This window comes from Salmo salar, chromosome ssa13 (genome assembly GCF_905237065.1).
Source record: "Salmo salar chromosome ssa13, Ssal_v3.1, whole genome shotgun sequence".
Classification (NCBI taxonomy): Eukaryota; Metazoa; Chordata; class Actinopteri; order Salmoniformes; family Salmonidae; genus Salmo; species Salmo salar.
Genome location: NC_059454.1, coordinates 94612649 through 94630525, shown reverse-complemented (window position 1 = coordinate 94630525; position 17877 = coordinate 94612649). Strand labels below are relative to the sequence as shown.

The 17877-nt window shown below is 42.1% G+C and overlaps 1 protein-coding gene across 2 annotated transcripts in view; it reads left to right on the top strand.

Annotated features, from left to right (window-relative positions):
* The window catches only part of nnt (nicotinamide nucleotide transhydrogenase), a 71604-nt gene that overhangs the window by 39121 nt on the left and 14606 nt on the right, over window positions 1–17877 (top strand). For both annotated transcript variants that reach the window (XM_014138232.2, XM_014138231.2), the window contains exons 12-17: window positions 234–379; window positions 739–934; window positions 4671–4904; window positions 6007–6167; window positions 7283–7462; window positions 7835–7994. In XM_014138232.2, the coding sequence (XP_013993707.1) occupies window positions 234–379; window positions 739–934; window positions 4671–4904; window positions 6007–6167; window positions 7283–7462; window positions 7835–7994 (1077 nt within the window). The remainder of the gene's footprint in view (window positions 1–233; window positions 380–738; window positions 935–4670; window positions 4905–6006; window positions 6168–7282; window positions 7463–7834; window positions 7995–17877) is intronic.

Genomic DNA, 17877 nt, shown 5'->3' with positions numbered 1-17877 from the left:
TCGGTGCCGTGCGGTAACAGAGAGAACAGTCTATGACTTGGGTGGCTGGAGTCTTTGACCATTTTTAGGGCCTTCCTCTGACACTGCGTGGTATAGAGGTCCTGGATGGCAGGTCGTACCCACTACCCTCTGTAATTCCTTGTGGTCAGATGCCAAGCGGTTGCAAAGAGCGCATGTGCAGAACGTTGTCTACCAGGTTGAGTTTGACGGGGTTTGTTCTCTTTCTCTCTCAGGTGGTTTCCTGGTCACCAAGAAGATGTTGGACATGTTCAAGCGTCCCACTGACCCTCCAGAATACAACTACCTCTACTTACTGCCCACCGGGGTGTTCGTTGGGGGTTATGGAGTTGCCATGCAGGCTGGCTACAACATTGAACAGGTGAGCATCACCCTACCCTCAAACCAGTGTCGGGGTTAGTAGTTGTGTTCATTAGGTTGTTAAAGCTGCAATATGTAACTTTCTGGGTGACCTGACCAAATAAACATAGAAATGTGTGTTATAGATCTGTCATTTTCATTGAAAGCAAGTCTAAGAAGCAGTATATCTGTTCTTTGTGCGCTATTTCTAAGCTTCCGGTTCTTACATTTCTGCATAGTACACCTTTAAGTAGGCAGAAAACTTGAGTGAAACAGGCATGCATTACCTAAACTCGTCCAATTTAGAATTGCAAAATACTTGTTGCTATAGTATAGTGTGCCCTCCTGAACATGCAGCTGTGTTTATCCCCTTCTCTGTAGATGATGTACCTGGGCTCTGGTATGTGCTGTGTGGGAGCCCTGGCTGGTCTGTCCAACCAGTCCACTGCCCGTCTGGGTAATGCCCTGGGTATGATGGGGGTGGCGGGGGGCATCGCTGCCACCCTGGGCTTCCTGAAGCCCACCCCGGAACTCCTGGCACAGATGAGTGCCGCCATGGCCGTGGGTGGCACCGCTGGTAAGTGTGTGGCAGTAAATAAAATTTGTCTGCCATTTGTATGTTCGAGTGTTCTGTCTGAACATATTGTCTAACAGCAGGTGGCAGTCTAGTCCTCATGTGGTGGTCTGCTTCAAACTGCTGTACTACTGTGGTGCCAAGGTAATGGTCACCATTATGTCTGAATCACCAGTATTACCCAGCAGACCTCTGGAGCTCTGCGTCCATCTTCATGGTACATTTTTCCGGGAATCAAGCTGGAACCTAGACAAAACCATCGATTCAGACCCTAGCCCTGTTCCAGATGCTCCTGTTAACCCCACCCATGTCTGCAGGGCTTCAAGAAGAACGAACACACACACACACACACACGGAGGTGCACTCACAAACAAGGAATTTCCCCCAAACAACCCTCATCAGCAACACCTGTGCCTCAAGACGACCCATTTCCCAGCAATCCTTTAGTGTGTGTTGGCTCGTGTGTCTGCATGTGTTCAGGGTTTCCTTTAGCCGATAAATAAAATAGTTGCCGGCCAAATTGTCCGGGAGAAGAAAAATGCATTGCAAAATAATGCTTTTTATTCATTGATGGAAATACCAGTCGATTTTCTCCAACTTCAAAGGCAAATATGCTTCATAGGATAATAAATCCTCAAGATGCTTAGTGTCGGGTGTTTCTATTTTTACTCCTCATAAAGGACAGCTAAGTGTACCCCGACTGGGCAAAGATTGAGGTGATTATCCACGTTTCTAATGTGCCCGCTGAGAGGGGATTCTTTCTTTAAAACAGAGTAAAGATGACCTCCAGATCGCACCTTATTGAGGACAACGTAATGAGGCTGATGCGCATCGCAAGCTGATCCAGGGAGTTGGACAGTTTTGACTTAAATTTGAGCAGGCCAAGGTCTGCCGCAAATGCAAGTAAATTACCGTAAATTACGGACTATAAAACCGCAACTTTTTTCCCAGGCTTTGAACCTCGCGGCTTAAACAATGACGCGGCTAATATATGGATTTTTCCCGCTTTCAATTAGAATTTTTTTTTCTCAAAAAAACACATTCTGTGACGTGCTCAGTTTTTTGGCAGCATGAAGCTTTCATTAGACCAATGAAATTGCCGAACGGGTTAAGGTCAAACAACTTTTTTGTTTACTGTTTAGATTAAATCGAGCGCTCTCAAACTTCCCATCATTCTGATTACGGTAGTCATTTTGTCACCCTCATCATGGCAAAACAAGGAGAAATGCATATGATGCAGCTTTCAAGTTGAAGGCGATTGATCTGGCTGTTGGAAAAGGAAATAGAGCTGCTGCACGGGAGCTTGGTCTTAATGAGTCGATGATAAGACGTTGGAAACAGCAGCGTGAGGAATTGACTCAGTGCAAAAAGACAACTAAAGCTTACTGCTCTTTTTTTTTTTTTTACAAGCCGTGTTTCGTTAAAGCCTGTGTAAAGTTCATTTGTTTCAATGTACCGGTAGGCACCTGCGGCTTATAGACATGTACGGCTTATTTATGTTCAAAATATATATATATATTTTTTAATTTAGGCTTATATTCAGGTGCGCTTAATAGTCCGGAAATTACGGTAGAGGCAAATTATTGTGTTCATCAGGACCGGTCCTAGCAATTTGCTGCTGCCTGAGGCAAGATAAACATAAGCCGCCCCTGTGTCAAATATAGTATAAAGATTTGTAATGGATTGATAGAGTAGAGTAATGATGTGTATCTTGCAGTGGTGATTTTAGCATGTAAATCTTAGTCGGACAAACTCAACAATTGTGGGGTTTTTTAACACTAAACAATACATTAATTGCACTATAACTGTGACAAATTGTGCCCACAAACTGTTAAGGCCTACATAAAGCTGTCCCAACAGCAGAGCTTTCTTTTCAGCACCATGGATTTGATCCTTACCACTGCTACACCTGGCTATCAGCAGCTTTGTCTGGCAGCGAAACACTTCATTCAGCCTCATTTATTGCCTTTTTAAAAAAACATAGCTGATACGGCTGACTTGCTTAAACAAATGTGGTTTCTACTGACAATTGAGATGTACCTGTACGGGGAGGGGGGGGAACAAGGTCGAATCATATCGTCAGTGATCTTCAGGTCGGAGCTCTAGAAGAGGCCAGAGTTCCCAACTTGGAATTCCGAGTTGGATGACCGTTCAAAACGTATTTTCCCAGTCGGCTAGTTTTTTTCCCGGTTTCCCAGTTGTCTTGATTGCTAGCTAAGATTTTGAAAGTATGATGTTGGCATGATAAGTCCATTCAAAGCTACGGTGTACATAGAATGTGATTTGGCGTCATTTTATCTGTGGCCAATGACCTTGAGCCGCCTTGGATGGGCACTTCTAATGTAAAAACCCCCTGCATTTTCAAGGTCTCCCTGTAGATTTTACAGTGATGTAGTGTTCCCATGAGTGACAACACTGAGCCAATCACGGCGCAACTAGAGAACATTACCAACCCCTACACTCCGTATTTTCTGCTGGCTTGCCCCACCACCACAGAAAGCAATGAGCTAGGCTGAAACACCTGCATGGACCTGCCTTAGAAAGCAACAAAGAGACCATGTTTGTGTGCGGCTTTATTAACTCAACAATTATTTTCTTTTTTTACATTGTTTGCAAACTGATATGTGACAGGTATAAATGCCAAAATAACAGACAAAAAATATATTTGTATTTATTTATTTTAGCTAAACAGGGGGGGCTCAAAACAGGTCAGGCTCTGACCCACCAGCCCTGAATAACGGGTCGCCACTGGTATCATGAGCAATTGTTTCATATCAGTTGAGCTTATTCAGTTGTGCTTGGAAATGAAACATTGTTGCCAACTATTCAAATCGGAAAGTTACAATGTTGTAATCACTAGGCATCCAACTGCCTATTAGTAGGAAACAGTTATCAATAAGCCACGTAAATCAGACATGACATGAGCCTCGACCCCACGATAGTTCAAATTGCTATAAAAATAAACATTACATTTATTAATATCAAGTAGAACTGTAAAAGGAATGAGATATAATTTGGGCTTTGGAAACTTGCTTTCATAAATGCATGGTGTGGGCCTCATTGCACAGGAGCATTGTAAAATAAGCTTTCGCTCAATGAACCAGCCTTAACTAATTTTGTTTATTTACATATCGAATTTGATTGTCCAACATCAGTTTTATAATTTCTTAATTTACATTTTTTTAAGTCATGACTAGAAGGGATCCAGCTTTTGTCCAATTAATGTCAAAAGTAAAAAGATTTAGCATTTTAGTTAACCCTAACCCTTTTCTTAACCGTAACCTAATTCTCCTAACCTGCTACGTTAATTCTCCTAACTTGCTGAGTAAGTTCTCCTAACCTGTTACGAAAAGTCAAATCTGACAAAAGTTGGATTCCTTCTGTCCAAAGCGGGATCCCTTCTATATTCCTTTTTATAATTTATTTCAGGGATGAAGACGCAATGGGAAATGTTGTGCTTTTCAATAAAACCTGCCATGTTGGTATAAGAACATTGTTCTACTTTATTTTATTTCAACTTTACAGGCTAATTTCTATTCTTAAGATGAATTACAATAATCTATATGTGATTTTGAGCACCGTGGTTGGACCGCCCTAATGTGTTACGCACCCAATGATTATGGATGTCCGGTAAATTCAAATTATTGCCGGTCACATTGTCCACTGCCAAATTTTCCTAGTGGAAACCCTGCTGCGTGCATGTGTGTGTTGACTGGCTGTCATCCTCTCTGCCCCCCAGGGTTGGGTATTGCTAGGAAGATCCAGATCACCGACCTCCCCCAGCTGGTAGCTGCCTTCCACAGCCTGGTGGGTCTGGCTGCAGTACTCACCTGCGTGGCAGAGTACATGATCGAATACCCTCACTTTGCTACCGACCCGTCTGCCAACCTCACCAAGCTCATCGCCTACCTGGGCACCTTCATCGGAGGGGTCACATTTAGTGGATCCCTGGTAGCTTATGGGAAACTGCAAGGTGAGTAAGGGTGATTTGGGAAGATGCATTACATTTTAAGTTCTATGCTATTGAGGTGGTGGAAGCGGAATGGTGTTTTTGTTGGGAGCTGCTAGTGAAAAAGGGTAGGAATTTAGGCAGTCCTAGGCCAAGCACGCCATGAGTTAAGGTTCCAATTTTACCTAAGTTTCCTGTCAGCAAATGAGGCAGTTAAAATCATACTTATATTTCTCATACATATTCAACATCATGGTTCATTGGTTTGATTCATTTGTCCATAATGTTATTATTCATATATTTTACACAGACATTTTACTGAAGTTTTAGGAATTTGTTGCTCTTGGGCACCACATCTTATCCCAGGCAGCTGGGGTTTGATCCAGTACTACTAGTAGTAGACCAATAGTGGTCTAGGTCCTTCTGGTTGATACCTGAGGGCCTGTAACCCACTCTGCATCACCCCCTCAGTCCCCTGTCCCAGTTGTGCCACCCAGGCCCTCTTGCTCAAAGCTAGGCCATGCGGAACCTCTCTGTTTGGCACTAATTAGCCCCTCCACCCCCAGTCATTTTCCACTTGTTCCCGAAAGCTGGAACACATTATCCCAGGGAGCGTTCCCACTCCACAGTCTCATTGGAACCTGGAAAACCTGCTCTGATAAAAGATTAAAAATGGCCATTTCATGCTATACTTTTTTCTTTCTTTCTGGGGGTGGACTTTTGAAAGGCATTCAAAACAAGAAGTAAATGAAACATTAAAATGTGGCCTGTATCACAGATGGCGGAATCCAGGTGCAAGCTTTGTTAATTTGATTGTCAACATGCATTCAGTTTCAAATTAGCGTGAAACAGCCTCGGCTGCATACACATTTTAGTCTCTGAAATCAAAATCTATTTCAAAACGGTAACTTTATTTCTCTGCTATATTTGTACCTGCCTGCCCAGGGTTGAATCAGATCAGGGATAAAAAAGCAACTCCCTTTTTAGTCCATACAGTATGTGTCTTGTGGTTGGGGGCTGAATACTCGTAAACGAAGTACATAATAAATTAGATGGACAGCACATAGTGAAATCCTGACATGCATTTAGCTCAATATCTCCATGCCTACTGTGTTCCTCTCTCCAGGTGTGCTGAGCTCCGCCCCCCTCCATCTTCCCGGGCGCCATGCTATGAATGCTGGGCTAATGGCCTCCAGTGTGGGCCTGATGATCCCTTACATGCTGGACCCCAGCTACACCACAGGCATCACCTGCCTGGGCTCTGTGTCCGCACTCTCTGCCGTCATGGTATGACCTACACGCCGTCTCTTCCCTAAACATAGAAATAGAACGACTGGAATGGACATCCGCCATTCAAATCAATGGTTGAAGTCATGATGGTGCAATGAAATTGTTGTGGTCTGAGGGCATTTCCTGTTCTACTAATTCTATATCTATGGCCCAGCTAATATCCACCAACCTGGATTGAACAGTGCTAAACAAAGGCCTTTAAACTGAACCTTTATAAATAGGATGGAAGTCTTACCTATTTGTGCCATTGGGATCCTGTGCTTTAGCCCATTTTAAGGTAGGCTTAGGTTCATTCAGCTATCCTTCAATAAAATGTGCTCTCCTCTCGATCCTGCTCAACTGTTGGCCCTGAAGGAGAGTCTTCATTGGAAGCATTACACATAGGATCAAGCCATAATATGATGATAGATGGAAGGTTAACTAAGATGATTAGGTTTTGAAGCAGCGCTGCGAGAAGGTGGTTCTGGTTAAAATTGTTGTGAATGTTGGCTGCTCAGTCCTCCATGTGGTTTGTCAGTGACAAGGACATTTTGACGTTGGATAAATCAGTGGATATTCATTTTTACGTATACAATATCGCATCACTCTGACTGATATTAAGGTATAGCTAAACAATCACCTGTGCCTGAGCGTGAATGTCTTTAAAAGGAAATCTGATACTGTTCAAGTCTTTTTTTGATGGAGTGGATCATTACATAATGTTAGGTAGCTGGCTCTGGTTATAACTGTTCCCTGAGGTCGGTGTCGTGGAGAGTAACACTAGGATGATATCATAGAGAGCCCTTGAAATGAAAACTCCTTGTTTTGACAAATGCCTTATGAGTGGACTGAGGCCCACTGCAATCTGATAGGGGTTAAATACACAACATTTCTACTACCTGATCAGATTTCGCTATTTTCCGTTCAATAATACAGGGTATCTGTTTATGCCAAAATGATTCAGGAAAATGCTTACATGTGCGTTTATAGATGGCCAGGCCTACTACTCACATGTGGAACATGATCTTTGTATACCTTCTTTTGAATGGGCAATATATTAAATTTAGCAACATATGAAGGAAATTACGAATGCCATATGAACCTTTAGTCTAACGGTGGTCTTGTTCTCATAGGGCCTGACTCTGACAGCAGCCATCGGTGGTGCAGACATGCCGGTGGTCATCACGGTGCTTAACAGCTACTCCGGCTGGGCCCTATGTGCCGAGGGCTTCCTGCTCAACAACAACCTGCTCACCATCGTAGGGGCCCTCATTGGCTCCTCAGGGGCCATTCTCTCGTACATAATGTGTGTGGTAAGTAAGCATCCTCTGTAAGTTCTTCTGTATTTTAGAAGTATCGCACAGACTTTATACTTTCATCATTCTATAGGATATCATCCTTCCTTTTGTATGTAGGATGTGTCACACATCAGATAGTATGAGGTAAATGGGGAGAATCAGGCCATGACTATACAGGTAAACCTTGAAGATGCTGAAATTTGCAAGTGGAATTTTCTGTGCTTCCACCGTTTTCCACTAGGAGGAACTCTAACTGTACTTAAATGCCTTCCTGGCTGCATTGACTGCCTGAAGGAAACTGGGTTCATTGAAACTGCAGTTGACTCAAAAGAAATGAGCAGCTTTTTATTCTTTCCACCCCCTCTTTTCCTCTCTTCCACTGGCTAGGCCATGAACCGTTCCCTGGCCAATGTGATCCTTGGTGGGTACGGTACGTCATCCACTGGGTCAGGAAAGCCCATGGAGATCGTAGGAACACACACAGAGGTCAACGTGGACCAAACTGTTGAAATGATCAAAGACGCCCAAAACATCATCATCACTCCAGGTAGTCAAAACCCAAGCACCACACACATGTACACGGTGATACACAAAAATATGGGGACAAATGAGTGGATTCAGCTATTTCAGCCACACCCGTTGCTGACAGGTGTACACAATTGAGCACACAGCCATACAATCTCCATAGACAAACATTGGCAGTAGAATGACACGTACTGAAGAGCTCCGTGACTTTCAACAAGGCACCGTTATAGGATGCCACCTTTACAACAAGTCAATTTGTTAAATTTCTGCCCTGCTAGAGCTGCCCGGTCAACTGTTGTTGTGAAGAGGAAACGTCTAGGAGCAACAACGGCTCAGCTGTGAAGTGGTAGGCCACACAAGCTCACAGTACGGGACCGCCGAGGGCTGAAGCGTGTAAAAATAGTCTGTCCTCGGTTGCAACACTCACTATCGAGTTCCAAACTGCCTCTTGGAAGCAACGTCAGCACAATAACTGTTTGTCGGGAGCTTCATGAAATGGAAGCAAGTCACTACAGCAATTTTACCTCTAGTGGAAAGCCTTCCCAGAATAGTGGAGGCTGTTATAGCAGCAAAGGGGGGGCAACTCCATTTTAATGACCATGATTTTGGAATGAGATATTTGACGAGCACTTTTGGCCATGTAGTGTACTTAGACACACCAGGACACTGACAGGGTAGGTTAATGTAAACTAAACCACTCGCGTACACAGGGTTCAATTTGCAAACGTTTTTAAGACTTAAAGTGGGTTGTGGCCAAAGGTCTTGTGCAGAAAGTATAAAACATGTCCTTTGCCAGCCACATTTTTCAGATATTACAGAACTTTTTTCTTTATTTAGCTAACCTCTGTTGACCTTGTTACATCACCAGCTAATTTGCTAACCTTCACTGGGGCACCTCTCATGTAGGGCCCGTCATCCATGCAGGCCCACTCCATCCCAAGGTGGTCCAAGAGCCTGGGTCATGTTTTGGAATGGGACTTATTGAAGCTTTGACAGAACTCTGTATTATCTCAGTCTGTAGTCCGTCTTTCACTCTCCCAACCCCTCTGAAAATACTTGTCCCCTGACGACAGCGCTCTACACATTGCTTCTCCATCATGGTGGTGATGTGAAGTAAACTCTTTGGGGAGAAGAAGTCAGCTGTCAGCTTTCAGTCTCCTGCCTGGCAGGAAGCAGGGACTGATAGTGTGGATGTGGCGGGTGATAGTGTGGATCAGCCTGAATGTGGCAGGTGACTCACTCTCAATGTTCATTCCAATTAGCGATTTCCGCCAGATGGGCTAGCTACAAAGTCAAAATTGGCTAAAGTCTATTGTAAAAATGAGCTTTTTGTTCTTAATTTAAAGTTAGGCCTTAGGGTTAGCAGTGTGGTTAATGTGATCGTTAGGTTTAAAATCTAATTTCATGATTTTGTGGCAGTGCCAGCTACTAATCTGCACCTGTTAAGGAGATAATCAGATTACGTTTGTGTAATTCAAGGGTTAAGTTACTGATTACATTTTGGACGGGTAACTGTAACGGATTACATTAATAAATTAACCTACCCAACCCTGGTCCCAATTAGGGTTGCAAATGGAGGGTATATTACTGGAAACTTTCAAAGTTTACCAGTAAACTACCAGAATTTTGGTGTCTTTATCTCTGGCCTTATCACATGTAAAATATATGAAATAATTAAAGATGAGGCCGGACAAAGTTGAATTACTGTTTAACTGATGCCCCGACTCAATTTTCTCCAGACATCACAAAAATATTTTAAATATCTGATATTTTTTAGCCAATATATGCGGCTCTTTGTTTATAAAGCGCTGTCTGCTGTCCGCTCTCCCTTGAGGCTTTCCCAAGGTGATCCCCAAGAGACCAGAGAGCCTCAGGTCACGCACTCAGATCATTTTCCAGCCTCGGATTGGACAGTGAAACACACGCTCGCACCTGCAGGCGACGTGCAGATAATTCATTTCTCCCTCATACGGTCATGGCTGAAACCACTGTAAATTCCTACTATTTATGTGTCCATGTTTAACTTGGGAGGTCCCTCATTATAAACAAAGTCAGTTAAATCCATGGTTATTTCATCATTTTCAGATGTATTAGAAGCGATTTAATAGATTAAAAAACTATGTAATTTAAACAATTGACTGGCCAGAGATCAGGGCATTCATCAGCAAAGACGCAGTGCAAGCTGATAGTATTTTGGACAACCAAATTGAAGTCAAAATGATTGATGAAATCGAAGTGTGTCAGCTCTATGGTGATTTGGTTTGATTGATTTGGTGATTTGTATCCTAGTGGTTAGAGCGTTGGACTAATAACCGAAAGGTTGCAAGTTCAAATCCCCGAGCTGACAAGGTACAAATCTGTCGTTCTGCCCCTGAACAAGGCAGTTAACCCACTGTTCCTAGGCCGTCGTTGAAAATAAGAATTTGTTCTTAACTGACTTGCCTAGTTAAATAAAGGTAAAATAAATAAAAATGTGCGATTCATAGCTTACATTTTACCAGTACTACCAGGTGGTAGTAGTAGGCCAACCGGTCACACCACGACGGAATGCGTTTGAAGTGATGATGCGCCGCCGAGAACAGCTAGCATGTCCAGCGAAGTACATCGCCAGCAGTGATGCCAATTTAGCAATTTTGTTGCTAGATTCAGCAACTTTTCAGACTACCCTGGCAACTTTTTTTTCCAAACAGCACCTAGCAACAAATTTAGCTACTTTTAAAAATGTATTTGGAACTTTTAGCAACTTTTGAGAAGTGACTCAAACGCAAAAAGGCATTTTCCCTCTAAATGACACAAAAACTGTCACAGACTGTCACAGCACACGTGCCTGGCTTCAAAAGTGCGTTGTGAGTGACGTCAGCAGCAGGCCAGCAGCAATTTCAGCAAATTGCAAATCATTGTTGGCTGACTTCAGCAGCAGTAGCACGGGTTCGACGAGCCAAACCCAATGAATATAGTTGGTAACGAATGTTTGATCTTGAACAGAACTTAAAACATCAATCAAAATTGTACAGCCAGAAATACAGAAAAGAGTGGGAGTCTGTACCTGAACAAATGTCAGATCATATTTTTTGCAGAGATGGCCAGTCAATTTGAGTAACGTTATTGTGTATTCTACTTAATGATGCAGTTTTACGTTATCACGCAATGACATCACAATGTCATTTAGCAACTTTTAGCAACAAATCAACCTGCCTCTAGCAACTTACCCTGAAAATTAGTTGGCAACACTGATCGCCAGTGGCACGTACACACTTCGTGCAGATCGGCAGGTGGGGGCTTTTCATGGCAGCCACACGAGACAATCGAAGGAGGATACTGCGAGCAAAGTTACTGGGCTCGAATTTAGTCACGCTTGCTCTATATATATTGATGCTTCTAATTGTGCATGTTATAAACAGCATTTTTTATGATGAAAGGTTATACTTTGGCTGGATTGATGTATTATTTTTTTTCAATGATGCATTTATTTGGCAGACCTAACTTGATTAACCCTCTTTCTACAAGGCCTAGTCTATAAGAGGCCAAATCATATTTGTATGAATATTTTGTTAACGCCTAGGCTATAGAGATGGATTCAGGATATGAACTTATTATTATAATAGGATGACAAAGCTGTAAAACATTATCCTTAATATATACTGTTTAATATGAGGGTTTCAGCATGAATTATCCTTTTTTTAAAGACACTTATTTTACTATGTCTATATATTTAATGTTTTGCCGTCAAACTGGTGGCAAATATGAAGAAAAGTCAATATTTGTAAGAGTTTCAGAGTTAATTGTTGAATTAGATGCTTTTTTTCATTAATTAGGCTATTCTCATGGACTATATGGACACAGATAAAACATGAATACTATATGTGAATACATTTTTAAAAGTTTATCAAGTATAAATTACCAAAGTTCTGATAGTGTCACTTTCATTGTAGGAAGGAGACCAAAGCGCAGCGTTGGTACCGTTCCACATCTTTTATTTTAATGTGAAAATTTGCAAAACAAACTACAAACAAAACACAAACCGTGATGAAAGTGGTGCAACATGCACTAACTCAAAATAATCCCCCACAAATACAGGTAGGAAAAACTACTTAAATATGATCCCCAATTAGAGACATTGATGACCAGCTGCCTCTAATTATGATCATACAAAAATCCCAACATAGAAAAAAGAAACTAGAACCAAAACAACACAGAACTAAATAAACTAGATAAATTGCCATAGGTTTTTTTTTTTTTTTGATTTTTTTTTTAACTGAAGAGTCTAGTAATTTTGGTATATTACCAGTAGCTTTGCAACCATTGTCCCGATATGGCACCCTATTCCCTTTATTACATTCATGCCGGTAGCATACAGATCTGGACAACTGTCCATCATGAAACAATGGTTTGGTTGTTATTAGTGAGCTGTTTTCAGATTTGATAAGCCAATGAATGGGGTTTTTGTTTTGATTATCTAGGTAGCTTGCCAGCAGTTGTAGCTAACTAGCTAAGCATCAAAACATTATACCAGGGGTGTATTCATTACGCCAATTATGTTGCAAAACCTATCTGAATTTGTCCAATAGAAACCCTTGTTTTAGTTGCAACTGTTTGGACTATTGTTTACACTCCAGTCTGGCCAGTCAAGTGAGGGCTAACGTTGGCTAGCTAGCCACATTTGGTTATGGAAGGATTTACGCAGTGGTTGGCAACCTCTCCCAAACCCTGATAACCAGTGTTTAAAGATGCATAACTCTGCAACTCTTTAGGCTAGAAACAAACTGTAAACGTCTGACAATCAGAGTTTGAACTAAGACTTTCAAAAGTCAATCAGTTAAAAAACTTTTTTTTTAGTTTTTTTTTTAGTTAACTTTAATTTCAATGGAAGTCTTACTTTACAATGTAAGACTCTGTTGCAATCTAGTTTATTCAAAACTAATTTTAGAGGCAGCTGACCAGGGTTTAAACCAGCAACCCTTGCAGTTATGCAAGCACACCACCTGTGCCATTAAGGTCCAGACCTTTTGTCAGAGGCCGGATTGTAGGTTACAATAGCACTGCAAATGACAGTCATTTGGTTAGTCAAAGAATGTGGAAATGTTGTATAATGCACCTTTAACAAAAATTGCCTGTAAACAATTTTTTAAGTGAGAAGTAGGCATTGGTCTGAAGCTGAAAAATAAAGGAGGAGGCCAGGTCATCTGATGCAGCACTCCATCACTCTCCTTCTTGGTCAAATAGCCCTTACACAGCCTGGAGATGTGTTTTGGGTCATTGTCCTGTTGAAAAATCAAATGATAGTTCCGCTAAACCTAAACCAGATGGGATGGCATATCGCTGCAGAATGCTGTGGTAGCCATGCTGGTAAATAAATAACTGACAGTGTCACCAGCAAAGCACCATCACACCACCACCTTCTTGCTTCACGGTGGGAACCACATACGCGGAGATCATCCGTTCACCTACTCTGCGTCTCTCAAAGCCTTGGCGGTTGATACCAAAAATCTCAAATTTGGACTCATTGGACCAAAGGACAGATTTCCACCGGTGTAATGTCCATTTCTCGTGTTTGTTGGCCCAAGCAAGTCTTCTTATTATTGGTGTCCTTTAGTAGTCCTTTGTCCTTTGCAGCAATTGAAGGCCTGATTCACTGTGTCCTCTGAACAGTTGATGGTTTTTGCGACTGCAATTAAAGAAACGTTCAAAGTTCTTGAAATTTTCCGGATTGACTGACCTTCATGTCTTCAAGTAATGATGGACTGTTATTTATTTCTCTTTGCTTATTTGAGCTTTTCTTGCCATAATATGGACTTGGTCTATAACCAAATAGTGCTATCTTCTGTATACCACCCTTTCCTTGTTATGACACAACTGATTGGCTCAAACGCATTAAGAAGGAAATACATTCTACAAATTAACTTTTTAAGAATGCACACCTGTTAATTAAAATGCATTCCAGGTGACTACCTCATGAAGCTGGTTGAGAGAATGCCAAGAGTGTACAAAGCTGTCATCAAGGCAAAGGGTGGCTACTTTGAAGAATCTCAAATATATATTTTGATTTAACACTTTTTTTGGGTCACTAAATGATTCCGTATTTCACTGTTTTGATGTCTTCACAATAATTCTACAATGGAGAAAATGGTAAATATAAAGAAACCCTTGAATGCATAGGTCTGTCAACTTTTCACTGGAACTGTGTGTGTGTGTGTGTGTGTGTGTGTGTGTGTGTGTGTGTGTGTGTGTGTGTGTGTGTGTGTATATATATATATATATATATATATATATATATATATATATATATATATATATATATATATATAAACAACACAATGTAACTCCAAGTCAATCACACTTCTGTGAAATCAAACTGTCCACTTAGGAAGCAACACTGATTGACAATAAATTTCACATGCTGTTGTGCAAATGGAATAGACAACAGGTGGAAATTATAGGCAATAAGCAAGACACCCCCAATAAAAGAGTGGTTCTGCAGGTGGAGACCACAGACCACTTCTCAGTTCCTATGCTTCCTGGCTGATGTTTTGGTCACTTTTGAATGCTGGCGGTGCTTTCACTCTAGTGGTAGCATGAGACGGAGTCTACAACCCACACAAGTGGCTCAGGTAGTGCAGCTCATCCAGGATGGCACATCAATGCGAGCTGTGGCAAGAATGTTTGCTGTGTCTGTCAGCGTAGTGTCCAGAGCATGGAGGCGCTACCAGGAGACAGGCCAGTACATCAGGAGACGTGAAGGAGGCCGTAGGAGGGCAACAACCCAGCAGCAGGACCGCTACCTCCGCCTTTGTGCAAGGAGGAGCAGGAGGAGCACTGCCAGAGGCCTGCAAAATGACCTCCAGCAGGCCACAAATGTGCATGTGTCTGCTCAAACGGTCAGAAACAGACTCCATGAGGGCCCGACGTCCACAGGTGGGGGTTGTGCTTACAGCCCAACACCGTGCAGGACGTTTGGCATTTGCCAGAGAACACCAAGATTGGCAAATTCGCCACTGGCGCCCTGTGCTCTTCACAGATGAAAGCAGGTTCACACTGAGCACATGTGACAGAGTCTGGAGACGCCGTGGAGAACGTTCTGCTGCCTGCAACATCCTCCAGCATGACCGGTTTGGCAATGGGTCAGTCATGGTGTAGGGTGGCATTTCTTTGGGGGGCCGCACAGCCCTCCATGTGCTCGCCAGAGGTAGCCTGACTGCCATTAGGTACCGAGATGAGATCCTCAGACCCCTTGTGAGACCATATGCTGGTGCGGTTGGCCCTGGGTTCCTCCTAATGCAAGACAATGCTAGACCTCATGTGGCTGGAGTGTGTCAGCAGTTCCTGCAAGAGGAAGGCATTGATGCTATGGACTGGCCCGCCCGTTCCCCAGACCTGAATCCAATTGAGCACATCTGGGACATCATGTCTCGCTCCATCCACCAACGCCATGTTGCACCACAGACTGTCCAGGAGTTGGCGGATGCTTTAGTCCAGGTTTGGGAGGAGATCCCTCAGGAGACCATCCGCCACCTCATCAGGAGCATGCCCAGGCGTTGTAGGGAGGTCATACAGGCACGTGGAGGCCACACACACTACTGAGCCTCATTTTGACTTGTTTTAAGGACATTACATCAAAGTTGGATCAGCCTGTAGTGTGGTTTTCCACTTTAATTTTGAGTGTGACTCCAAATCCAGACCTCCATGGGTTGATAAATTGGATTTCCATTGATTATTTTTGTGTGATTTTTGTTTTCAGCACATTCAACTATGTAAAGAAAAAAGTATTTAATAAGATTATTTCATTCATTCAGATCTAGGATGTGTTATTTTAGTGTTCCCTTTTTCTGAACAGTGTGTGTGTGTGTGTGTGTGTGTGTGTGTGTGTGTGTGTATGTATGTATGATTATATATATATATATATATATATATATATATATATATATATATATATATATATATATATATATATATATATATATATATAATGTGAAATGTCAGAATAATGATAGAGAATTATTTATTTCAGCTTTTATTTTTTTTCATCACATTCCCAGTGGGTCAGAAGTTTACATGCACTCAATTACTATTTGGTAGCATTGCCTTTAAATTGTTTAACTTGGGTCAAACATTTTGGGTAGCCTTCCACAAGCTTCCCACAATAAGTTGGGTGAATTTTGGCCCATTTCTTCTGACAGAGCTGGTGTAACTGAATCAGGTTTGTAGGCCTCCTTGCTCGCACACGCTTTTTCAGTTCTGCCCACAAATTTTCTATGAGACTGACGTCAGGGCTTTGTGATGACCACGCCAATAGCTTGACTTTGTTGTCCTTAAGCCGTTTTGCCACAACTTTGGAAGTATGCTTGGGGTCATTGTCTATTTAGAAGACCCGTTTGCGACCAAGCTTTAACTTCCTGACTGATGTCTTGAGATGTTGCTTCAATATATCCACATCATTTTCATCCCTCATGATGCCATCTATTTTGTGAAGTGCACCAGTCCCTCCTGCAGCAAAGCACCCCCACAACATGATGCTGCCACCCCGTGCTTCACGGTTGGGATGGTGTTCTTCGGCTTGCAAGCCTCCCCCTTTTTCCTCCAAACATAACGATGGTCATTATGGCCAAACAGTTCTATTTTTGTTTCATCAGACCAGAGGACATTTCTCCAAAAAGTACCATCTTTGTCCCCATGTGCAGTTGCAATATGTAGTCTGGCTTTTTTATGGCGGTTTTGGAGCAGTGGCTTCTTCCTTGCCGAGCGGCCTTTCAGGTTATGTCGATATAGGACTTGTTTTACTGTGGATATAGATACTTTTGTACCTGTTTCCTCTAGCCTCTTCACAAGGTCCTTTGCTGTTGTTCTGGGATTGATTTGCAGTTTTCGTACCAAAGTACAGTCATCTCTAGGAGACAGAACACATCTCCTTCCTGAGCGGTATGACGGCTGCGTGGTCCCATGGTGTTCATACTTGCGTACTATTGTTTGTACAGATTAACGTGGTACCTTCAGGTTTTTGGAAATTGCTCCCAAGGATGAACCAGACTTGTGGAGTTCTACAATTATTTTCCGAGGTCTTGGCTGATTTCTTTTGGTTTTCCCATGTCAATCAACGAGGAACTGAGTTTGAAGATCGGCTATGAAATACATCCACAAGTACACCTCCAATTGACTCAAATGATGTCAATTAGCCTATCAGAAGCTTCTAAAGCCATGACATTTTGGGGAATTGTCCAAGCTGTTTAAAGGCACAGTCAACTTGGTGTATGTAAACTTCAGACCAACTGGGATTGTGATACAGTGAATTATAAGTAAAATAATCTGTCTGTAAACAATTGTTGGAAAAATTACTTGTGTTTTGCACACAGTAGATGTCCTAACCGACTTGCCAAAACTATAGTTTGTTAACAAGAAATTTGTGGAGTGGTTGAAAATGAGTTTTAATGACTGCAACCTAAGTGTTTGTCAACTTCCTACTTCCACACACACACTGTTCCAGTCAGAAGTTGACAGACCTACGCATTCAAGGGTTTTTCTTTATTTTCACTATTTTCTACATTGTAGAATGATAGTGTAGACATCAGAACTGATTTAAAGAAGCAATTAACGTCCTTCTTTAGACTAGTTGAATATCTGGAGCATCAGCATTTGTTGGTTCGATTACAGGCTCAAAATGGCCAGAAACAAATACCTTTCTTCTGAAACTCGTCAGTCTATTCTTGTTCTGAGAAATGAAGGCTATTCCATGTGAGAAATTGCCGGGAATCTGAAGATCTGGTACAACGATGTGTACTACTCCTGTCACAGAACAGTATAAACTGGCTCTAACCAGAATAGAAAGAGTGGGAGGCCCTGGTGCACAACTGAGCAAGAGGACAAGTACATTAGTGTCTAGTTTGAGAAACAGACACCTCACAAGTTCTCAACTG